Source organism: Branchiostoma floridae, chromosome 12 (assembly GCF_000003815.2).
Source record: "Branchiostoma floridae strain S238N-H82 chromosome 12, Bfl_VNyyK, whole genome shotgun sequence".
Classification (NCBI taxonomy): domain Eukaryota; kingdom Metazoa; phylum Chordata; class Leptocardii; order Amphioxiformes; family Branchiostomatidae; genus Branchiostoma; species Branchiostoma floridae.
Window position 1 is genome coordinate 12428935 of NC_049990.1, and position 25063 is coordinate 12453997.

At 39.5% G+C, this 25063-nt stretch overlaps 1 protein-coding gene across 6 annotated transcripts; it reads right to left on the reverse strand.

Annotated features, from left to right (window-relative positions):
- Positions 1-291: 291 nt before the first annotated feature.
- Positions 292-24981, reverse strand: LOC118427251 (U2 snRNP-associated SURP motif-containing protein-like). 6 transcript variants are annotated; one of them, XM_035836926.1, is made up of 28 exons: positions 24792-24981; positions 23073-23204; positions 22525-22642; positions 22122-22231; positions 21768-21841; positions 21175-21269; positions 17749-17819; positions 16789-16954; positions 16178-16410; positions 15013-15056; positions 13784-13888; positions 12567-12633; positions 11856-12019; positions 11148-11310; positions 10504-10583; positions 8825-8912; positions 8353-8478; positions 7806-7886; positions 7125-7272; positions 6261-6335; positions 5640-5657; positions 5020-5055; positions 4621-4686; positions 4370-4436; positions 3437-3626; positions 2928-3038; positions 2239-2501; positions 292-1399 (listed from the first exon to the last, which is right to left on the reverse strand). In XM_035836926.1, the coding sequence occupies exons 1-28, from the start codon at positions 24849-24851 to the stop codon at positions 1180-1182; spliced, it is 3171 nt and encodes a 1056-aa protein (XP_035692819.1). In that variant the 5' UTR covers positions 24852-24981; the 3' UTR covers positions 292-1179. The 6 variants fall into 6 exon arrangements, with proteins under 6 accessions (XP_035692819.1, XP_035692817.1, XP_035692815.1 ...); XM_035836924.1 differs by lacking the exon at positions 17749-17819 and adding an exon at positions 17879-17961; XM_035836922.1 differs by having other exon boundaries at positions 21139-21269.
- Positions 24982-25063: the final 82 nt, after the last annotated feature.

Sequence of the window (25063 nt, forward strand, 5' to 3'; positions counted from 1 at the left end):
TGCAAACCTTGACTAGGTAAATTAAAAGTGAATCATGCCTTTCTTAAAGATATGTACCTACGTGAAGGGGAGTTAGTTATAAATACCCAAACCTAAATCACTGCTCAGTAACTACTGACATGTTAAATTTCACGTACTAAGTACAAATGTACATGTACATGTACATCCCTCAAAACCATCTTCAGTTATATGTGTAAACACAGAAACAATACCACCCCCATCCCCACCCCGTTATGTTACAGGTCACTAACTTTCATTGAGCTATAAAAAATTGAACAAAGCAAAGGAGCGTGAGAGTTCCAATACGGTTTAATTTTCAATTCAGATTTAATCAACAGATCACTGTTCAATTGGTGTTTGATATAAACATTTTATCATTCCATATCTTCTATTTTCCCTAGCTGGTTGCTTCCATGTGTACAAAAGGACTTGTCTAGTGACACTGAAAGGCATATGTTATAAACGGCTACAACACTGTAAGTTCTTCTGTCAATACAGACAGAAAATAAAGATCGTAAAGGCATTGGGAAAGGTGCAATTGTTCTTTGAGCAAATGCGCCAAAATGCATATGTATTTGTAATTACACATTGTAATGTCAGGTATATCTACCGAGAAAAAGTGGCCTTAGAGTTTGACATGATACATGTACATGTGTGGGCATTCTCCCCATAAACATAGATCCCTGCTTTTATACATGTAGAATTGACATTAACAATCACACTTAACGAAAGCTAGAGTTTTGACTTAAAGAAAAACATAACGATTTTTCAACACATATAATGACAGGCTGGGTGAGTTAATGTTATGATTGACATTGAATTAGTTCCCAAACATTTTATACACAAACAACTTTATACAAAACTACAATAGTCCATTCTTTATCTTTATGTTTGAACTGTTTCATGAGACAAGCATACCTATGACTATGTCGATGAAGGTTAGACATCCAAGTTATGAGATACACAGCGCAAAAGCTACTCAAACTACTAGATAGCGGTCAGACGTTTCAGACAACATTTGCCATCTTTTGTCATGCACATGTACATTTTGATGACCGATCCTATCTGAAATGTCTGACCGTTGATACTTATATCAAGTAGCTTGAGTGACTTTTGCAATGTATACCTACAGTATGCCTAATCTCCATGTCTGTTCAATAACAACTACAACACCACTGGTCAGTGTTTACTCTTCTTATGTTTGTGAGAACTAGACTTCTTGTGCGGGGATCTAGACCTGGACTTGACACTATGTTTCCTGGCGGAGGATGGGGATTGGGACCTGGAGCTCTTCGACCTTCGGGGAGACTTGGGCGACCTTGACCTGCGTGACCTTCTGGGCGACCTGGACTTGGAGCGTTTTTTCTTGCGACTGCTAGTGGAGGTTGGGGAACTTGTCCTACAGGGAAGACAAGAAGTCTTAGTCACTGTTCAGGAAATAGCTGGAAACACATCCACATTATGTTTTCATCCAGTAGCTTTGATAACAATAACATTTACAAAACGTAGTGTTGACTTCAAATGTATGGAATGCAACATATAACATGCAAATATGGCTGCAAAAAGTGAATAATACATAGTCAACAGTAACACCTCCATATGCAGAACAACAAACATGTACATGTATGTGTAGCCCATCTTAAAGTGTTTGTTTAGTTTTCAACAGGCTTTGGTAGGCAAGTACAACATTCCATTCATCTTTGCAAGGGACTTGATTTTGCAGTAGAAATGAAAAGAAGTTTTCGAGGTGTTTTAAGTGCTGCAATTCAACAGTGTACGCAGTACATGTAATACATTTAGAATGGGTATTTGCATGGGCAATAAGTTGCGGAGAAGAGGTCAATGTGGAGGAGAGATTTGCGAAAACTGCCAAAACAAAACCACTGCAAAATTGAAGATTTGTTCAATTTGTCTACTCTACCAGAAGACCACAACTTAGGTCCTGTTTTGAGGTGTCTCTGAATACATAGAAAGGCATTACAGAACAGACTATAACAAAGTTTGTATATTTACACAAAACTAATGGTATAAAGTACTGTAAATGCAGATATACGGTGGTTTCATGTTCAAGGTCTTACCGCAACTTAAAACCACTGCGAACATTTTTCCGTTACAGAATGTAACTACAGTGTTTGGCTCTACCTTAAAACCAACTTAAAACCAACGCAAACACTCCACTTTCCCGCTAATGCGACATTAAATCCCTGCAAACTTAAATGCATCTACAGTATGCAGTACCTGTGAGACGATGGTGAGCCAGACTGTGACCTTGATCTTCTTTCTGGTCTCTCCGTTCTATGTCTCTCCGATTTCTCCGACCTCGGCGACCCCGACCTGGAGCTGTACCTCTTCCCCGGCGACGGGCTCGCAGAGTGGCTCCGACTTCTCCTGCGCTTCTTCTCGCGGTGAGGCGAGGAATCCTGCGACGACACCTCCTCTTTATCCTTCAGCCTCTCCAGCCGGTGTCTTTCTTTTATCTTCTCAATTTCCCTCTCTCTCTCCTGAAAAACATATGTACATATACTTAAACCTTGGTGCAAGTGGTCCACCGGTCAAAAAATGTCACCATTTTTCACCCAGCATCTGCTTGGAGACATACACTTTTACATGAACCTTGAGTCAGTTTTAACTGCACTGAACTACACTAAAGGTGGACTCTCACTGCACTTGGGGCACCGGTGCAGCACTGCGGGGTTTGAAGGTGAGTCAACGAATTTCATAGATAAAGAACGAATTTTCTTATATAGGTTTTTTGTATTTTGTTGTCTTCTAAGTCATACTTTTACAGTATTACACAATATCGCGGAAATAACACAACAGTGCCACAGTGAACGAATTCCGCAGTGCCGTAACAGTGTCCCAAGTGCAGTGAGAGTCCACCTTAAGCAGATGTTCTGTGCTAGTACAAATGTACATAGAGAACTCACCCTCTCCAGCAGCTTGCCTCTGTAGTGTTGGACCTGTTGTGACATGGACATACCAGACTTCCGACTCCGCTTCCCTGACTCCAGCTCATCCATGTACTTCATCACCTTCATCTGGGAGGGGAGGAGACAAGGAAGTTGAGTTAGTGTTATACTGACAGACCATCCCAACTGTCATTCAAAATTACCAATGATAAAGTGGGAACAAGTCCATATATGTTTTACATGTCTAATTTTGTTTTGCATTCCTGAGTTTAATGGAAACAGGTAGGGCTATAGCCTGACTAAATCATGCTTCTAGCACCCCTCCTACTGGTCAGGCCCAATCAGCAATGACAATGAGAGGTTGTGCAACACAGCCTATGTGGGTATTAGGGTCCGCACAGGTTGTATTGGCTATGTATGCAAGTGAGTGTACTTGAGATACTGGCTCAGACTGGAAAAAAATCTTTCCATTCAAGGTACAAAACATCTGTACACTCGTGCAACAGAAAATCAAGTTCCCTACTTACTTCGATTTCCCGGAGTCGCGCTCTCTTCTCCTCGGACATTTCTGTCATCTTGAGTTCCGCGGCGATGTCAGGTGGGACCTCCCTTCTGGAGTCGTAGTCCCTCCCCAGGGAATCCTGGCCATCGTCCTCCATGGGCATCCCGTCCACATCATCATCATCGCCTGGTTTGTCTGGAGAGTCACCCTGTGATCTGTGGGTAGAAGGGAACACCGTCATCAGGTTACTAAGGGTTAAACTGCAGTGATATCACCAGGCCTTTTCAGCATAGGCGACCCCTACGCTGTGATTTTGATCCCCTACGCTGTGATTTGGATCCCCTATGCTGTGATATGGGTCCCTATGCTGTGTTTCCAACAGCAAAGGGGGCTTTTCTGTTGTTTTGTAACAAAGGTTTAAAAATGTTGGCTTTATTTCACTAAATTTGCCCTGAAAATACGAATGCACTCACGAATAATGTTCAGGAGAGAGATATATTAAAAAATTTTCGGGGGGAGGATTCCCTTAGACCCCATACAATGCTCACAGTCCTCACACCTGCATCGCTTATCATGTGGCTTTGCTGCACAAAGATGCCGCTACACTGTGAAAATATCCTGAACTGATAGCAAGGCTTACGTCCTGGTCACACTATTCATAGACTATTGTACGATTTTGATGTGGTGGAATTTTTGACCAGGCTGTAACAGAAGCAACAGCAAGCAAGGATCTACAACAACCTGTTCCATAAAAAGGTAAATTGTACAGGACAGTTGCAGTTATCCAAACGAATGCCCTAAATTTGTGACTCTACAATGTTAGTGACCAGGACCTGAAATTGTTTAAACATAAAATTAAAGCAAACTACACAGCTTGTGTAATCTCCAAGTACATTCAGTAAATCTGCTAATGTAAAATTAAGTAGATTTTCCCTGTTAAAATTAAAGATGTACTGACTTGTCATCCTGGTCTGGATCATCCTCATCCTGTTGCTCCAACAGGTCCCATTTAGATGTTGTCATTGCTGGAAAAGAAAGATACTTGAGCATCTCATATATTCTCACATACTAGTAGTTAACAAGCATCAAGAACACTTTAGTTATAGCAATAGTTGTAATAACATTTCAAAAGTCAAACAGTAATGTACTTGCTGACAGTTTAAGAAAGAAAGTGACTTTTAACACAAATGAAAATGAAATAAGATTTACCTTGTGCCTCTATATCAGATGGATCCACAGTTTCCCATTTAGATGGGGCCACCTTGAAGACTGGTTCTGCATTTTGCATAAGAAAATAACTTTATTGAAGCTCTTATTGTTTAACCCATTGCAACAAAAACTTCACTCCTCTTTACATCAAATATATGCTTCACATAGCATAACTGTGTAAGACCACTCAGAGGACCGACAATTCTGGTCTATGTGGATCGGTTGTCACTATAGTCTATAGACATGATTGTTAATGCTTGTGTCGAAGGGAAAATTCTTCAGTTGAACTGTTGTGTGCATCTTTACTGATTATATATTGAGGCCAACATTGTATTGTAGAAACTATTTCAGACCAAATTCATATTGTCAAAATGTCTTGAACTATTTTTTTTTCCTTACCTTCCTTCATGGGTTGTCCATCCAGGTCGTCATCAACTAGACAGAATTGAAGAAAATTTGTTTCAGCAAGCTTACCAATAATAGAGAATGTTTGTACTCACAAAGTGTTATAGAAGTACTGTCTGCCATGCTGATTCCTTAAACCTGAAAGCTGCCAGGTAGTGTTGAATTCATACATGTGATTGCATTTATGACAAAAGGGATGTCCCTCTAGCTCAACTGGTAGAAGCCTCAGAATTGAGCTCCTACTTCTAACTAGTCAGTTATGGAAAGACCCCAGTTTAAGTCCTGGGTCAGAATTCAACCGTTTTCAAAAGTGACGTAAAATGGGGGTCTTGTATTAAAGGATGTGCCTCAAGCATGTTTTTGGGGAAAGGCTAGGCACTGAACCAGCAAGGAAACTTACTGCCCCATGTACCACTATGTACCACAAGAGTCTGAAGTGAAAGAATGAAAGAACTTTCACGTGTACACATGCAGTAGGTCAGGCTTTTGCAGGTTCAACAAATCAGCATGGCGACTGTTATGTTGTGTGCAAACAAACTACTGTTTTGAAGTGCTACAAACAAAGCAAAATAAGAAATGGCATCAGAAGCACAACTCAATCTGCAGGTACTTACTGACTTCTGGCAACAGAGCTGAAAGAAGTTACTCTGATGAACATTACAAACAAAACACAACTTTCTAATGGAAGAAGACACAGTTTCCTGTGATAATTTGAGAATCTAATTTTCATTTGACTGCCTAATCAAAATAGAATTTAAGAACATAAGACCTTCTTCCATAATTATCATAACTCCCAGTTTTCTAGAGGGGACACAGTGGCAAGTGTCACATTGTATGTTGCTACTGTTTTTGTTTTGCATTTGGGTGCCATGAAAATTATAATAAGACCCATTCCTGTAAATCATATACTAGGTGAATGGACAGAAAAACAGATTTTTTGTCCTTGCTACTATCTACAGGTATATAATCTCTTAACATTAGTTGTATGCTGGTCACATCAAATGCATCCTGACTGATTTAAATATTGCACCTTTTTCAATATTTCTTAAACCTATTTCAAATATCAATCCAGCTATTTTGAAGAGAGCTACATATCTCATTTTTGTCAGTCAAAATTTAGTAACTATCCAGAATCACAACAGAACATTCATATGGCCTTAATAAATTTGGGACTAACTTTCTTCTCATCTAGACCAACATGAGACTTCCTACAGCACAAGGTGACATGATCTTACTTGGTTTTCCGTCTATGTCTTCCACCTTTATGACCAGCCCATCCACATTCTCACTGACTCCTATGGGGATTCCATCTGGGGAAAGAATCGACATTCCACAGGTTTATACACAAGTCAGTAAAAAAGTGCTCACTTGGACTAACTTTGAAATAACCTATCTACTAGTAATTGCAGATACAGGGTCTACCGTAATTCTTGATTTGTTCACGTAATCTTAGCGACTTTAGAGGTCGCTATTCAACTGTAAAAATCTCATCACCGTAATTACTTGATTGCTGTGACAAGGCCAGCTAAAACCTACTTCCCAATGCTAAAATTAAATGTCGTGAGCTTGTCCCATTCCTCCCAACTGCTGAAATTACTGGCCACAATATCAAATGGATTTACAGTATTTGGTCAAGTTTGACGGAAAAGTTGTGTAAGGATATTTTGTGACCCAGGTAAAGATATACCATGTAGTTCCTGACTGAGAATTAACTTCAGTCACAAATATCATACTAGATTTGATCCTAACAGTCAATCACAAATAGCAGGTCAACCAATGATACCACAGCAATTTGTGGTTTGACCAATGAGAGAGTGGCTTCATGTCTGTCAAATATTTTTTTCTTTTCATTTTTGTTTTCACACATTTGACGGGGGTGTGCAGTGATACAAAATCTGCGAAATGCTGCAAAATGCTCCTAAACAGGGTGTAAATTAAGTAAAATAACACCAAATTCCTTAGAATAGCATCAAATTCCTTAAAATAACATCAAATTCCTTAAAATAACATCAAATTCCTTTAACAGTGTTCATGTAGCAATTGGTAGCATTTAACACATCAATTTAGCCTGCTGCTGTTGTCTTGCAGTTCTATCTTACCTATGTCTTCTCCTTCCTTGATCGGAATGCCGTCCACATCTAGGAGAATTCCGTCCAGGCCAGCCTTGGCCATGATGGGCACACCGTCTATCTCCACAGCTGTACTGGGGACAGATTCAACCACCCTTCTCTCCTCCTTCTCTTCCTTCTGTAATCATTCAGACAATAACTTATCTTTATGGAAACGTTGTTCATTCTGATTTAAAGCCATACTGTACTCCAGAAGAGAGTGCTCTGGTTCTGCTAGTAAATTTTTTCTGAATCCCAGAACATTATTGTATCGGTCACTTGACATTGAACTTGGACATGGGAGCAGTTGCATTATAAAGCACTAAGGTGTAACATTACAGCCAGGTGTAACATATTATAATACAACAACCAATGGGCAAACTTTAAATGGGGAGCTCTTAAGAAATATTTGGTAGAGCTTGAAAAGTACTTTTGCGATAAGTTTCTGGATACTTCTTTGACAACTTTTAGCCTTAGTAACTTTATTTTCTATTTGCTTTTGGTCAAAAATGGGCTTTGATCTTTGTCAATCATCCCATTGAAACCCATACTAAAGACTTGAAAAAATGGCTTCATAAAAATGGGAAATTTTCTGAACACCTCAATATTTCACATTAATGATGTTAACCAGGCTAAGTGATAGATGAAAATACATGTATATGAAGTCACTACCTTTTTGGCCTTGGTGTCCTGAATGGGCTGTGTTGGCATCAACAGTTCCCTGGTAGCACCAGTGGGTGGTGTGTCTCCTCCCTACATACAACATCAACATTCAACATTACTGCATGGAACTGAAGTACAACATCAGCAACTAATATTAATAATAAGAAAGTTATGAAGGCCGTTTCAACAAGGTAACTGTAATACCTTGACCTTCCTAACAAGTGATATATTATGACTGTTCTCCAAGTGCTGATACTTCAATCACATTGTAGTATTGTTTTTGGTTTCTGTCACTTTTATTCACTGCAGTTTCTGTACACTCTGCCAGAGGGAGAAGTGCAGTTTCTGCATGGTATGTCAGTGGGGCTAAGCTCTGCTGTTAAGCTTCTTTGGTCTATTTCTCCCTATATCTTGTACTCGAAATTAATTTTTAGGAATACTTAAGGAATAGGCTAACTGGTTCATCTAACCTAAACATTTCCTGAACAGACCTGATCCTCTGGACCTGTACCTGAATTTTCTGTACCGTACCCACCACTACGGTACATGTACAAACCTTTTCTGTGTCTGCCTCATCAGACAGGGTCTCCAGTCCCAGGAAGATGTTCTGTAGTTTGATAAGGAAACTCTCCGGATAGACGGCCCAGTCCTCCCAGGCATGGAAACAACTCATCACCTTGTGCTACAAAAAATCATTACATACAATCAAACACCAGAAATACATACAAAATCAGAAACAAACTTTCTCAAAATCAACATGGTAGTGATATGTATGTATACATTACTGAATTGCATTGACTTATAACACACTGTGTCTGATAATAGTACCAGGTAAAAACTACATTTCCACCACAATTAAATTAACTATAAGTTGGCATACAAATATTTATGGAATTACACAATTTTTATACATATGTCTACCTCAAATATTTCTTCTCCGATGGTCATTGGCATGCTAACTAAGTGATACCTATTGAGAAGGTGCTTCGGGTCTTAATCTAGATTTTTGTAAGACATTGCACACTAACCTTAAATTGTTCTGCCTTCATTTTACCCTGAATGTTCTTGTAGGCAGCACAGACGTCTGCAAAAATCTCGGGCAGTTTTCCCTCAAAGCTGAAAACAAAACAAATCCCTGTTACTCTCATGTCCCTAATAAACATACCTTCTGGAATAAACATACCCCCCGGACAAATCTTCAAAATCTAATAAACATACCCTCCGGAATAAACATACCCCCCAGAAAATGACCAAATTGACATGACGTAGACTGTGTCCATGCTACTTCTGTTCAAGGGAAAGAAGATAATAAGCAGGTAGGTTATTTTCATTTACTTATACCTGATCACCAAATCAGTTAAATATAGCTGTATGAATAATGAATATTGAATAACTATAGATATCTTGTTCAAATCATAATATTTTCTCCATTTTCTAATGAAAGGTATACATACTCCTAACCGGGGGCCAACAGTGCTTTCAAATTCAACGTGAAAATTTACATGATACATGAATTTTCTACTCAGAACTTGAAGCAAGTAATCAATAAATATTTTTGTACATTACTTAAAATTACTGGCATATCAATAAAATCATTATAAATATAGCTCCAAGTACTCAACCATATATGTTTTAGACATAACCACCAATTAAAACACACATCAACACTCCCAAAATGGACACAAACTGTTCACAAAGTTTTTGTGAGAGCTCGTCTGTGAAGTAGCCCAGCATTCAGGCCACAAATACTAAATATGTTACAGATTATATTTTGACACTAGAAACCGCTAAAATTAGAAAATTTTATGATTATTTCTGAAATTCAACACTCTGAAAATATATATGACATTTTGAGCCCATCATTACACCGAAATAAAATCATTTTCACCCGTTTACGGCCTCATTTTAGTGATTCGAATCTGGCCCGCAACAGGGTGCTAGCTTTACTGTCAGTGCGTGTTATTCCTGGCAGCCATGTTGGATCAGTTTCAGTCTTTTTCTTCAAGTTTAAAGCTGTTTTTACTGACGGATTTCTGCTGTTTTTGGAGAATTTGCGGCCCCAAAACTCACATTACAAGGGAAAGAAGGTTCTAATTGTTGTTTCTTATGTGAAGGAATTATTCGTCCGCCCCGTTGTCGCTGCCGATAGCGCATGGAACCACATGGTCGGAAATATACTGTACCTGTACATGCAAAAATTATGTGATCAGCGTGTTCATTTACGATGTAAATAGAGACTGTAAAAGTTGTTTATATAAAAAATTGTGCTTCAAAACGTCAGTGTGGCGGCTTATTTTCCCAATAATAACATTAACTTTGTGCATTCATAGCGAAATCGACCGATATTTTACATAATCGCTAGGATGTTTGGGTCACAGTGGAGGGGAAATCCGAGCTGCTTCGGCCGAAAATAGTGAATTTTGAGCAAAAATACCGTGGACATATGGACAGAAAACCTCAAACTTTTTATCATGCGGTTGTCCCTGGTTAGCAAAGCCCCAATTTTCAAAAAAATAATAAACGTACCGTCCCAAATAAGAACGTACCGGGTGGAATTTTCCTGGGAAAAAAATAAACGTCCCGGTACGTTTATTAGGGACATGAGAGTAGGTACTCATGAAATAAGCTAAAGCAAAACATCCATAGCAAAAATGCTATCTGTAGACTTCTGCAAATCTTTAAAATAACATTCTGTTGTAATACTTACAATTTCCTATAGAAGGAGGCGTTGGGCACTTTTGCACATGAGTTGTGGAGGATGTCTGACACTAGGTACAGCCGGGCGATCTGTGGAGTCAGAGACAGAAATTTCAGTTTGATGATAACACATTAGCAAGGTTACCAGTCACTTCAGTCAGTATCGACTTATCATGAGATTTACCAAATATTAGTAAATAAAACTGACATCAATATCATATTAATAACAAGCTATATTTTGTGTTTTTCTCAAGTGGATACCATCATTGAAACAATCATTTTTTGTAGTTTTTTTTTTCAATTGCAGTAGGATTTTCAACAATACGATAAAAAAAGGGTCAACAAGGATTTACCACAATATTTTCTGTCACAAAACATAATTTATGAACCATAGGAACATTCAAAAATAATAGACAATGTATATGACAAACAAAACAACTTCTGAGCTACAAAAGGGCAGTACATGTAGACGGTAAATCTTTGAAATTGTTTGCAGAATTTACTTATTACAATTTTTGCTGTGACCTCTGCATTATGTTTCCAATGCATTACTTTTGTACGATGACATTGTTTCAAATACGAATTACACAAAATCCTCTTTTCCCTTTCTACCACAAAATTAAGTCCATGCAAAAGTAAATGAGTTTACTGTACCTTCTTTGGCAGGGGTGTTTGGAGAATAGACAGGGACTCAGCAATACACTCCACCACTTCTTCTGCTGCATCAGCATGGTCCAGACAGAACAACATGGCTTCTGCCACCTTAGGTCTCTCAGGGTTCAGGCCACGGAGAAGGTCCTCTAACTTGTCTCTGTCACTGCATAGGAACATCAGCATTATTAGGTATTACTCTACAAAATGTACATCTTTGTTGCAAAGTTGCACATGTAAAATTTCATTGCTGTCACTGCAAAGGAACATCAGCATTACTGGATGTTTCTCTTCTACAAAATATACATCTTTGTTTCACAAGTTGCACACGGAAAATTTCATTACATGTACATTTGTATGATCAATGTTAAAGAGGTTATGGAACTATTTTTGGCTAAAGCAGACCAAAATTTCGTTATATGAAAACACAGTCATACTCCATAACAAAAATCCCTTGAAATAAAACTAGGCTTTTCTGCAGCAATGTAAATGCTCTTTTCCCCATTCATTTTACCTCAAACTTTAGTCAAAGCAAGAAAGAACTAAGAAAATTAAGCTCATATAGTGCTATAGATATATGATACCAAAAAGGTTTCCATGTGTAAAATGTGATATTAAGTGTCTGTTGTCCAATATATTTTCTACAGTTAAACAATGTCACTGCATTCATCAATAGCTTAATTAGTGCCAGTCTAACTATATAAGTCTCACTTGTCTTTCAGAGCTCCACGTTTGATTGGCTCGTCGTGCATCTCTGTGGTAACCACATCATCGGGCATGCCTTGTAGGTAAGGGTTCATGGGAGGAGGCCGCCACAGGGACCCGCTTTTGAACATGCGGAATTCTTGTGGCTTCCACTTTTGTGGGGAATCTCCCTGTGGAAGAAAAACAACAGAACCAAACACTGTAATACCAGTACATGTAGTTACAAATTAACCAGATACTGTACTGTCCATATGCAAAGTGTAATGAGGGTAAGCTTGTTCAATCTTTAATCTGTGCCTAAACCTCTGTAGCCTGGTCTAAAACTAGTACGGCTGTCCAGTCTCTCATGCAAATTTGTGTCAGAAGACGAAGAGACCACGCAGCTGTAATATGTTAGATACCAGGATAAAACCTCTGTAGTGCTGTACCTTAATCTAGTCACAAATTTTAAAACCTTCCCATGGCTTGAGTTGGGAAGAGCCTAGAATCTATTCTACTTGAGCTCCAGCTCCTACTATTATGTCCAAGAGTATGACTTTCTAAACTTTGATCTTTTAAAATTCAGTCAGCTGGCTATGACTGGGTGGGCAACCTAGGCAACTCCCAACTACACAACCTATTGCTTTGACTCCCAGCCATGGTCTAAGGAAGGAGCTTAAACATTCAGTCCTAGCCTTGCTTTTCTTCCCTCTGTACATTGTACTGCTATAGCCTTACCTGCAGGATGGAGAAGAGCTTCCATCTGTAGTACACGTGTGCAGGGCTTTGGTTCTCAAACAGGAACCTATAATGATACAATGTTAACAACCAAAAACATACTTTTGAAAAATACAATCTCAAGAAATTCATTGACAGACTTTCAAACTAAGGACCTTGCAAAAGCAATGAAAGCAATCAAATCAAGAAAAAAAAATAAAGTCACTACAGTATATGCAATTATACTTTTACCTTACTACAAACCTTTATGTTGTAGGAACTACTCACAGGACCATTCAAAAACATGATTTAAGCCAGCTAATGTATCAGACACATATAAACTAATGTGTGTAAAGAAATTGTGCTTTCATTTGCAAGTTACCCACCACCATATGCAGCTATTGCCATAACCTGTGGATTACCAAAACTTGACAAACAGCACTTCTTGCTACTTTACCATTAGGTAACTGCAGGTTTGGGACACTGAGGTATAAGAAGTTGAATACAAAAAAAATAGAAATTCCAGCTATTGCATTTGCAACATCCTTATAGCTTTTTTCACTCTCCCATGGATGTCTTAAGTTCAATTTCATCTCCCATGTTGTAATATCAAGACACAATTTTTACTCCTTTTTAAATCAGTTGATTTTGTGCACTTCGGTGATCCGAGACATGTGAGCTTGTATATTTTCACTGTCATCTTTTTAGTTCAATTTTTATAGCTAGGAATCCATCCTATTCTAACTCCAGTTCACTCAACCATATGTTGATCTTACTCAAACATCACATCCATGCAGAAAAGTCTGGCCCCATTCTAACATTTGAACCTTATGGTCTGCAAAATTTCAGGTCAATTGGAATAATTTCTCACAAAGTCAAACGTCCCCTCCCCATGTAACTTGGCACCTATATTTCGGGCAAATACTTAAATACCAGTCAATTCTCTACCAACATCTGCAAGACTATTATGCAATGAAGTGATCAAAGGAGCTAGAATATTTGGATAACATAAAATTCTGACTGGGTTAAAACTTCCCATCAGCCACTGAGACTAGAGCTCATGAGACTTAGACTATCCTCCCTTTAAGACTTGGTGCCTAGATTTCAGGAAAATATTAAACTGCCAGTCAATTCTCTACCAAGAGCCAGACTATACTGCAATAAAGAGATCAAAGGAGCTAGAATAGATGGATAACAGGTCTACGATCCCCCAACCCATCCCACAGCCATGTGCTTACCTGAACATAGGGTTATTTATCTCCCTATTCATGATCATAGCCTCAAACATGGGCCCCTCGCGAACGACAAACTCGATCATACGGTGGATCAGTTGAAGGAGCGGCCTGCAAATACAGCATCCAACCAACACACGTAGAAACAAGGCAATAGGGCACAACACCAAGAACATGCAAATAAGGAGGATAGGTACATGTATGGTGGCTTGCAGACTGGACTTATGTGTGCTTGTAAACAAGTATGATAATTTGGCCTTCAGGCCGCAAATTGGCTGTCAGAGGAAAAAATAAAACATCCTACTACTACTTCTACTTGTACAGTTTTATGCGGAAATAGTCTACAAAGAAATATATTGTTTTGAATTCTTCTTACTTGACTTTCCCTTCAGAAAAACTTCAAATACAGTACACATAAGAATGTTTAAAATCAATTAACCATTTTGATCATTTTGAACAGCATTTTGCCTTTAAACTTCAAATTTTCACTTCTTTAGTTCTTGGGATGTCGTTATTTTAGACTCTTAGTACATTTCCCTGTGCCCTTGTCTATCCTCCTTCTTGCATGTTCATTGTACATGTACCAGTTCTACAACGAAAACATCACCTTACTATTAGCCATATGCTATTCTAATTCTCATCCACTTTTATCATAACTATATGTTAGAATATCTGTGTGTTATGGACGGTAATTTTCAAACGAAAAAAAATGACATCTGATTGCAAGTAATAAATCTGATAAGGATGTAAATGATTTACAGAAATCTGTCTGTTAGTATTTTTGGTTCCTTAATCAAGCTGTGTCTATGGACATGCAAATTTGACATCGAGAATACAGAAAGGCCAGGAGTAGCGAATGAAACCTGAGAAGGAAACTCCATGTCTAACTGTCATTACTGTTCAGAATCAGCACTAGGACTTGCAGCATATGCTTGAGGAAAAATGACTGCATAGCAAAAATTTGCATTGGTATGAGCAAATGTTCTGCTATGTTTTGCCACATACAGATGTCTACAAATGCGCTGCTATGGAAGGATCTATGACTAATGCATTCTGCCCGACTTCCTCCGTAGAAAAATCGGATGTCGTCCCTCCTGCCGTCCTCTCCCGCGCCCAGCCAGTCTTCCTGATGTCTTCTCCCCATCTTCAGGTTGTCCCTCTTTCTCACACATTTTGTTTTAGATGCCAAATTTGCTTATTTTTGTCAAAAAATCTCTAAATGAAGTGAAGAATACCTTTCTGTGGGGATAACCACTTTGACAACGGCGTTGTACAAGGTCTGGTCGTTGTGTAAAACAACATGAGAACAGAGGGGTGTCAGTAATAGGGTGGCAGAAAGCGGCATGCAAAATGACCACACTAAATGCAGCAGAGCAACCCCATGGTTGGCTAGCATGTTTCCCATCCTATGACTCAAAGTGGTTGTGTACCAATCAAGGCATCTGAGCTACAAGTCGATGACACCAGAACCACCTCCGAACCCACGACACAATACACACATGGTACTCGTGTCATCAGTAGTACCAATGGTTCAGGTCCCTTGTTGGAATATCCCACTTTACGCCTTAGGAGGGGCCACCACTACTAACCCATCCATAGGAACAAGCATAACACTGAATCAACATAGAAGTCAAGATCTTTCAAAGGGGTTAAAATCATGCATGCACTTTTGGCCAGACAAAAACAACATTATACACAATGTACTAGTACTCTACGGTAGTCTACCACTCCAAAATGTCTACATGTAGTATAGAGACTTTTCTTCATCGTTGTATGCACTTACCGATGTCCACCACAAGGTACAAAGGTGGTAAAACCTTGGCATACATGTAGGAATGAATAAAGAATGGAAAATACACATGTAGCCTTTCGTGTACAAAATATTACACCAGGCTGGTAAAGGAAGGTGCAAGAATGGTCATCAATGCAACTGTTAGTGTTTTATTTGGCATTGACAACATAGATATGTTTGGGTCTAGTTTTACAATGGAATTAGAAAAACTGACATATCTTTTGAAGGTAAAGATTTTCCAAATTTTTTTTCCCAATAAATCTTTTCATCTCCAATAGTACTTGTGGTTTTCCTCTTCCTAATACCACAATAACTGACTGCAAAGTACTGCAGAGTTTTTGGAACATTGTCTTTCATTATTTCAATGGCTATGTTTTACAGATAATACTTGGCAAAGCCATTCTCCATTCTAATAAGTTCAAACTTCGGCTAGACTTTTGTTAAGAAACTGCTCGAAGTAAATGTAGAGGTAGCTCTGCAAAATGATTGCAGTTTTAAGTTTTAACATGTCAAACGCCATCTGCAGGTGACCAATCCAAGCATCTCCCTCCCCAGCCCAGCCCTATAGCATTACTGACTACTCCCACCAGTTCACACTGTCCTAGTACCTGGTCAAACTCCTCCTGGGGCATGCCGGGGGGAGGTCCGTTCAGTATCATCCCGGGGGGCGGGCGCTTGTCCGGAGGGAGCGGCTGTTTGGGCTGTGCGTTAAAAGGCAGCCCCGAGGGGGGTGGGGGGAGGGCTAGCTCAACCATGGCTGGAGGAATGTACACAGGGTGAGGAGGGATGGGGACCGCCTTGCCCCAGCCCAGCTGGATCTTGAAACTCATAATTTCCTTATCTGGAGATGAAAATATTCCGTTAGCACAAAGTCACTGACAGTAACAACTTTATCTTTATAGTCCTTTAGAAAAGGGCGTTTATTCCTTGAGGCAGTGTCAACTATTTTTTGTGGTAGGATTGTTCACGAGGCCGCAACAAAACAAACTAACTGTTGGTCTAAGTAGTAATAAGACTTTTTCCATCACAAATTTCCAAAACGGTCCCAAGAACTGGGCTAAAACTAAAGCAACATAATTCCCTGGAAAAAACACTGAAGCAACTCCATAAACATTTAGCAAACATGACAGTGCAACAAGCCAAAGAATAGGTGAGCATATTATTGTAATTTTTTTGTGTAATGAACAAAGTATACAGAATCCCTATATACCATACTTACCTCTCAGCGCGTTTAGTGCTCTCTCTGCATCCTTTCTGTTCATGTATGCTACAAAGCCACAGTTCCTGTTTCTGGCTCTTTCCTCCTCCGTTCGGGGCCACATAATTTTCACGCTAGCTAGGGGTCCGAACTTCCCAAACTCCTGGCACAGCATCTCTTCTGTCATCTGGAACCACAAAGTTCAACAACTTGTCATGATATGCTGAACATCTTCATTCCACTTCGCAAACACATACTGAACAATTGAGTTGCGCTTTCACACTTCAAAATTTTTGCACTCCATCCGCAAAAGATATATCCTGGGTACCATCCAGGAAGTTAGTTTACTCCAATGGTCACTTCTGCTACCAATCTGGGGGACTGTACATTCAAATCTTTTGGTGGTTACGTCAGTTAATGAGTGAAGTAAGGAATGGGTTCTAGAGCCCTTGTTCGATGACAACAGGCAAGCGGACAGAGGGCATTTCGGGTGTTAGAACGCCTGTTCAAACGAGTACTTGAACCCAATCCTTAATTTGCTCATGTGTAGGGACCAATCAGCGCCCTCGTCCAAAATTTGGACGATTCCAGACGCGATGTCAAAGTTCCCAGACAGAACAGCAGAGAAGCAACTGTATATAGTGTATAATAAATGTCGGAGCAAGAAGCGACTGTATAAAGCATATAACAAACCTTGGAGCTAACTATTATCTGGATGGTACCCAGGCTACAAAAGGTAGCCTTAACAGGTCAACAAAACCAACACTCATTTGTTGGTCACATGTCTAAAATAACAAGTGGGTCAATTATTATAAAGAAGGGTGAGAGTTTGGCCAAAAATTTCTTTGAAATCTATGTTTAACTCTTAGCTTTGTGTCTTCGAAACAAACATCAGAAAACATTTCCCGAGGTTCTAGTTGGTAAGGGAACCATTTACACAGTGTTACATAAGCAGAGTGTTACATGATGAAAGCAAAATACCTTTGGGCTAATGTTCCCTATGTACAAGTTTGTAGTGGTAGGGTCCCCAGTACTGTCGTGTTCCGAAAAGCCTGAACAAGTGGAGGCAAAAACAAGACAAGGTTGATATATAATATGGAGGTCTCTCTACCTTTGGGTTAATGTTTCCTATATACAAGTTTGTAGTTGATGGGTCCCCTGTATCGTGAGATCCAGACTGGTAGTCCTCCAGCACTGCACAGAGACACAAGTCTACAATTACTAAGGGTTGGTACCACAACAATAGCACTAGTACTGCATACCTAAACTCATACTCCAGCACTGCACAGAGACACAAGTCTACAATTACTAAGGGTTGGTACCACAACAATAGCACTAGTACTGCATACCTAAACTCATACTCCAGCACTGCACAGAGACACAAGTCTACAATTACTAAGGGTTGGTACCACAACAATGGCACTAGTACTGCATACCTAAACTCATACTCCAGCACTGCACAGAGACACAAGTCTACAATTACTAAGGGTTGGTACCACAACAATGGCACTACTGCTGCGTACCTAAACTCATATTCAGGTTCAGGTCCGGATTCAGGTCCAGCGGTTCAGGTTCAGGTCTGGACTTGTAAGTTCGGACCTGAACCCATCATTGCATATTAAATATAATGTGTGCTAGAAAATAGGTTTTTTTTAGGGGGGTACATATAAAATTGCAAGCAATGTGAAAAACACATGCAAGTTCTATACAATCAGTAGTAAACACAAAAGGTCAGTAATAAAGAAAAAAACTGTTTTTGTCTTTTTCCAGTACAAATGTCATAATCTATGGAAGGTTTTAGATGGTTTAGAACAAAAGAGATAATATAAGTGATAGCTTTTTGCAAGTCCGGACTTGGTTCCGACATTTAGGTTCTTTGGGACTTGAACCTAAACGTTTTGACAAGTCAAGTTCCAGTTTTAGGTACGTAGCACTAAATGGCACTGTACAGCAACCACTATAAGACAGGATCAAGATGGTAAATGTTTTACTCCAACTTGAATCAGAGACATCAATAACTGTGACTCTGAGTTAAAGGATACATTTCTACATTATACACAAATCAAAACGGCAAACTATAATTTGTTCTGAAAAGTAATTGAAGGAAATAAATATTCAAGAAAGTTATGTACAATAAATATTCAAGAAAGTTATGTACAAATCAACCAGTATCAGTGGCCACATAGGTGTGTAAAGATATTATCACTCATGTACAACATTATTTAACAATTATTTTTTTACAAATAACTTCTAAATTGATATCTGGAAATCATGCTAGAATTAGAAAGTGGGAAATGGACACTATTGTTGATAATTTTCTGTCATTTTTTTTTTTTGTCAAAGTAATTTTCCCCTCAATGTTGTCAAAGTAATTTTCCCCTCAATATTGTCAAAGTAATTTTTTCCGATCTAACTTGCAATTACCAGAACATGAGGTTCTAATTTGAAATTGGCTACCTTGGTACTGTAAATTCTTTTATGAGAGACTTTATTGAGAGAATTCTTTAATTCTTTTTTTGTCGTCACTTTGTATTTGAAATATATGATGAAATGAGGTTTTTGCAATTTCTTAAGTTCACTACTGAAACAATTTTTAGTACAGCAGAAATAAAATGGAAACACAACTTTGCATTTTCAAGAATTAGCGAAAGAGAGACAGTGTTCTCGCCAGGCCTTTTCAGCATAGCGGGCCGATACGCTGTGGGCTGGAAAAATGACGCTGTAAATAGCCCGCTACGCTGCTTTTTCATCCAGCGTAGCGGCAAAAAAATGGGGAATAGAAGAAAAATATCGTAGTAAAAATACATAGGCACGCGCCAAGCACGCGCCTTCGCTGTTTCAGGAAGTTATCAACTCGAAGGGAGGTGTTTTACAGCACCGGCCCGCCGTACCGCTGTCTCGCAGCCGGCAGCCCCTTCCACCCCTTGCGTTCCCGCGCGCGGAAATGTAAACACAGACGCGAGATGGCCTTGCCCGCACGTGATTAGCGGGGTGGGATCTCTCCCCGGAACAGCCGATGTGCATTGATAAACAGAGGCTGTTACTCGCGGCAGTTGCGTCTTTCTTTTTCAGTACGGAAAATAGAAGCAATTATTTCTGACACATTTCTAGAGCAAGAACCGGTCGTGTTCCAAAATTTCCTGTTCTAAATTTTGCGTGTGCCGCCCTGCGTTCGTGCAAAAAAAAATATAAAATGAGTAGCGCGTGTGCTGCGAGTGATCAGTGGGGTGGGGTCCCTCCCCGGAATAGCCAGTTCCCGGGGAATGTCCTTATTTGGTGAGCTGGGTTGACCAACATAGGCTGTTACTGATAGTTGCGTAATTTTTATTTCAGCGCGGGAAATAGAATCAATTCTTTCCGACATAATTCTGGAGCAAGAGTGGGTCGCTTTCCCAAAATTCCTGTTCTAAATTTGAAGCTCTTTGTATCGGCATTCGTAAGATACAAACCATCGTAAGTTTGTATGTAAAACCCGGGCGTTAGTTTCGCCGACAAGCCCCGTGTGGCCCCGCCCACAAACCGCCAGGGCAGTGTCGGCATCTTTCCGATTTGATCACAGGGCCGCCAGCTATCAATCAAACGCGGCTGTTGTTTACAGTTTCAGTCATGTGCCGTGTGCAAGTTTACAGCGAACTTCATGCTGCGTAATATTACATTCCTTGGACCTTCTTTCCCACAGCGGTGCTTCTACAAAATATTTATTAGACTGTAACACTGAGTCCCACATGTTTTAAAGAATGGAACCTGACACGGAATAGCGGTTTTTACCGGGTATTTTCTTGAAACATGTCCGTGGGAATATCGTCTAAACTCTAGTCTAACGGCGAGGCGGCGACGCAGGGAGACCGTCAACAACAGTCGCACGGCACGGCGGCTAACAGCGATACTAGCGCTATAAACAAGCGCTTCAACTTCGGATGGCAACCAGGACAATATTTTTAAGTAATGTTGAGCTGAGTAAAGTTTGTTGTTTATGAGTTTTTAGTCTGTGAAGCTTTGACCCGAAATATTGTTACGTCAAACTGCTGAAGAGAAGTTAAGTGACTGCTGCGATTATCGTAGATATGGCCCTAAAATTGATACAATAAGCCTTCTCAATAGCCTAAAATGCAAGAGCTTCCGGGGGGGTTCGCCCCCCTGGATCCCCCCATAGGCGGTTCTGCCCCTGGACCCCGCCAGGGGCCTTCGGCGGCCCCCGGACCCCTGCCCGACGCTGTGAAAAATTCCTGGCGAGAACACTGAGAGATTACAATGAAAATAAAACCACTGCAAATATTTCTAGCTTTACAGTATCATCCAATGTAAAAGAAGTAACTTAAAGTGGAAGACTATGGATGAGATCAGCAAAACAAGAAAAAACTGGGAACATACTCGTGGGTTTGCTGAGAGATAAGAAACTAGTCTCACTGAGGGGTTCGAATCTGCTTTGCCGCCCCGCCAGGTCGCTAACCCCAAACATCTGCTTTTTCAGGCGATGTCTCTCCTCCCTCTCTTCCTGTATACTGTAGTAATAACATCCCAACAGGCATTGCAATAAGGCTACGTTGATTTGACTATATGGATGACAACCTCTGGCCACACCAAAACTGATACGAGCGTGCAAATAATAATAAAAAGTGCCTTCATTACTTTTTTTTATTTTTGGAAATGGCATGGATGTCATCCATATAATCATATCATCATGGTCTAACAAATACAAAATGTCATTCTTTCAATTTCAGAATCAAGTGTATGATACAAGATAGTCAAACACCCCAATGCTAGCAGAGGTTTCAAAAACATATAAAGACAGTCATAGACTATGATTGATAGACATTATACAATGACCATACAGTGGTGAAAATGACAACTGTGAACATTTTGCAATGCTTCTGTGCAAGATTTTGACTCTCTCAACACAACACTCTTTAGGAATAACGTACACAAAGTCATCATCATTTATTTCATTACAATAGAAGTTACGATGAAGTCAGAGCTACTTGTACACGCCAGGTACTCACATCTTTAGTTCCTCCTTGAACAGTTCCAGGTTACTTTTCTTCTTATCCTTTTCTTTCTTCTTCTTTGCTGTCTCCTAGAAAAGACATCAAATGCAAATCAGTGGAAGAAGATACAAAGCTTTCCTTTCAGCCTTAATAATATCACCATAAAATCAAATATCTTTCCATTTATGTCATGGATGATCAGAATATATATGTAGGTCAAAAACACAATCGAAACAACCAAAATAGACAACTTAATCAACAATATTCATACACATCACAAACAAAGGCCTTAAATTTAGTTAAAACAGACAGCAAATGCTGCCAAAAGCAAATTTTTAAAGACCTCAAACAGTAACAATTTCCTATTACCGCTTTTTTCTCTTGCTCTCGTTTCATGATAGCAGAGATGGAAGGTTCCGGGAGTGGTAGTCTGGAAGCAGGCTTGTACAGGGCTCCTTTTTTGGAAGAAGTAGTTTCTTCTGCAGAGTAAGACGACAAGTTATTGCCAAGTCTATAATCACAATACATGTGTAACAAACAATATATAGGAAGGGTGGCAACATGAATATTTCTTTAGGTAAATAAAGAAATTCCTACTCATATGTTCCAAAACTTGTACAATACCATATATATTATGAGGTAAAAGCAAGCTTCCATGGGGCAAAATGTAACAGCTATAAAAAAATAAAAATATTCAAAGCCACCTTTGGCAATATAGCTATTCTAGCCCCTACAAGGGGTAAAGTGTAACAATAAGTATGTTGAGACTTGCTTTTGGTTTCTGGGTTGATAGTATTCCCCCGAACCCATGTTTTTGGTCCTTGACTTGCGCTGTCTTCAAATGATGCCACAAACTCTTCAAAAACTTGAGCTGCTGCCTTTTCCTCCTCCTAATAAGAAAATACAGACAAATACAAACAGATATATAAGCAGGATTCGTTAGTGGCCCTGTGTCTTATGCATGGGTAGAAACACAGATGTGGTAGGTTAGAATACCCACAAGGGCGAGCTAAAATTCCATAAATGCTATGCAAGTCCTGGTCCAAATTTTGCTTTGTAGCCTAATTTACATGAAGGCATTCAATGTAAACCTGCATGTATCTAAATTTCTTAGCAATTACAATTCATTGATTTTTTTTACTGGTATCAAGAAATGGTTAACTTGCTGATTTGGTGTGTTAAATTCGAAACAAACAAACTCAAGTCATGACCAAAATTTTTCAAAAATTTTACTTTCAACGACAATAGAGCTAGAACAAAAACGCATGACAGCACTGCAATAAGAGGCCATGATAACGACTAGTTACAGAGTATAGTTACCTTCTTCTTGAGTTCCTCTTGCTCCTTTTTGCTGAGTGTTTTCTTCTGGTTCATCCGCCCGACGCTGAAGGCCTTCAGCTTCTGTTCAGAAATGCTCTGCAACATGGATGTACCAGTACCTTTCTTTACATTCTGAGTAGGGAATGGATTTACAGGTGGTTCAAACACCTTATCACATAGTACAGAGCGAAAACTTGATCCCAACACAAAAAATTAGCGCATCAAATTTCTGACTATTCTACTGCATTCTTCCTCAGAATTTAAGCAACTAATGACCTAGGTCACGTAAATCTAAGACATTGTGATGTCTGCAATTATAGACCGAACTAAAACCCCTGGCCGCCATGCCCACCTCTATCAGTACGTAGAAATGCATAAACACACACAAAGATGCAAATATCTGTTGGACACTTAGCCACACTCTCATTGCTCAATTGCCTTGCTCTCATTGGTTGAGCTGCTAATTGTGATGGACAGTCAGGCACCTCAGGGCCTGTCTATTGTTAAAAAAAATCCAGGGAGTTTATGCCGCCTGCAGTCGCTTTTGGTTGTAGTTTGATGTGCCTTCATGTAGTTGGCATTCTTATCAAATTGGGTTGCAATTTTGCAACAGCAATTTTCTTTCTATGTCAAACCAAGATGTGTGTGTGTCCAAGCTGGTTTCTACATTAATGTGCCTTTTAATGATACGATCAGGCATAATTTTCAGACCCATGTGTCAATAAGGATCTTGAACAACAAAATGCAAAATTATGCAAAATCTTCCATGGTCATTTTCTTTAGCATTAGGAAATCTGTAATGAAAAGCGACATGGGCTCAAAGCATTATTTTTCTGATTCCTTCAATTTGTAAACTTGTAATTTGTAAGTTGTTTCGAAGTATTTTGCTGCATTCCTTAAAATTCTACTACAAACTGTAGTCTTTCGCTTAGCGGCAGTGACGACTGAAACACTAAAAGTAAAACTTTTAAAAGAACAGAACAAAAGGTGTGTTATGAATAATTAATGGTACTAGTAATTTCCTAAACATGATCATCAACCTTCTCATGATACACATATACAATTGTCCGAGTCCTCAAGAAATTGGCAGTTCTGACACAAATGATAGAGTACAACTACACATTATGTAAGGGTAGTGTGTGGATTTGCATACAAAAATGCTTGCTACCAACAAGTTTCACCAACAAAACAACATTGGCAACGTGTCATCTAGGACGCCAACATAATGCCACTTCTGCACAAAATGACCAAGGAACCTTGCAGAAAAGCTAGGACACTAGTAATACAGATTTGCACGATGACTTGGCCTAGAAATCGTCTCAAGAGACCTACATCACAGCATATACTTCCAGTACTGATAATTTTTTTTGCCGCTCACATGACATACTGCCCTCGTCCCATCTGCTTGGAAAACGAAAGCTTTTTCTCAGCCAAGATGCATTGCTCCATATCTAAGCTATGTTCTGTGTGTGTAGTTGGTGAGGGTATTGCCAGGAGAATTCTGGTACGCTGTTACTTGCAGTGAGTATAACGTTTCCTATGATAAAAAAAATCATCATAGCCGCCATGCTGAAAAAAATCGCTTGGTTGATCATCGACTAAAACGCTTCTTTTAAGTATCCTACCGCTTCCTCACCCACAATTTCAGTACTCTAGACATTCTAGGGTACCTTATGTAATAAACGGTCTGTAAAGTGAGGTATAATACGTCCGATTTACCTTCATAGAGCCTGGAGTTAGGCCCTCACTTTTCAAGCCCCATGGAAGCTTGTCCGCCATGATGAACTCGTCACTACGAAAATTGCCGAGGGCTAGCGGACGTTGCCGAATAATGCCGAGGATTTTACGAGGCGTGGCGTACGAGGGCTCGCATAGTCTCGAACTTCAGACGTCAACAGATATGAGATATACTGTTCTCCAGGATACATGTACTACTGCGCTTTAACTCTCTGGCAATACAAATGACCATGTTCCTCGAACGACTGACAAAA

What these genes read in the sequence shown, in the direction of transcription:
- LOC118427251 (XM_035836920.1), bottom strand. Translation starts at nt 24,851, where the DNA reads ATGGCGGACAAGCTTCCATGGGGCTTGAAAAGTGAGGGCCTAACTCCA. An exon ending in AGCTCTTCTCCATCCTGCAG is followed by an intron (nt 12,020 to 12,566) that starts GTAAGGCTATAG and finishes TTTCTTCCACAG; the next exon opens with GGAGATTCCCCACAAAAGTG. An exon ending in CAAGGAAGGAGAAGACATAG is followed by an intron (nt 6,336 to 7,124) that starts GTAAGATAGAAC and finishes TTCTTTCCCCAG; the next exon opens with ATGGAATCCCCATAGGAGTC.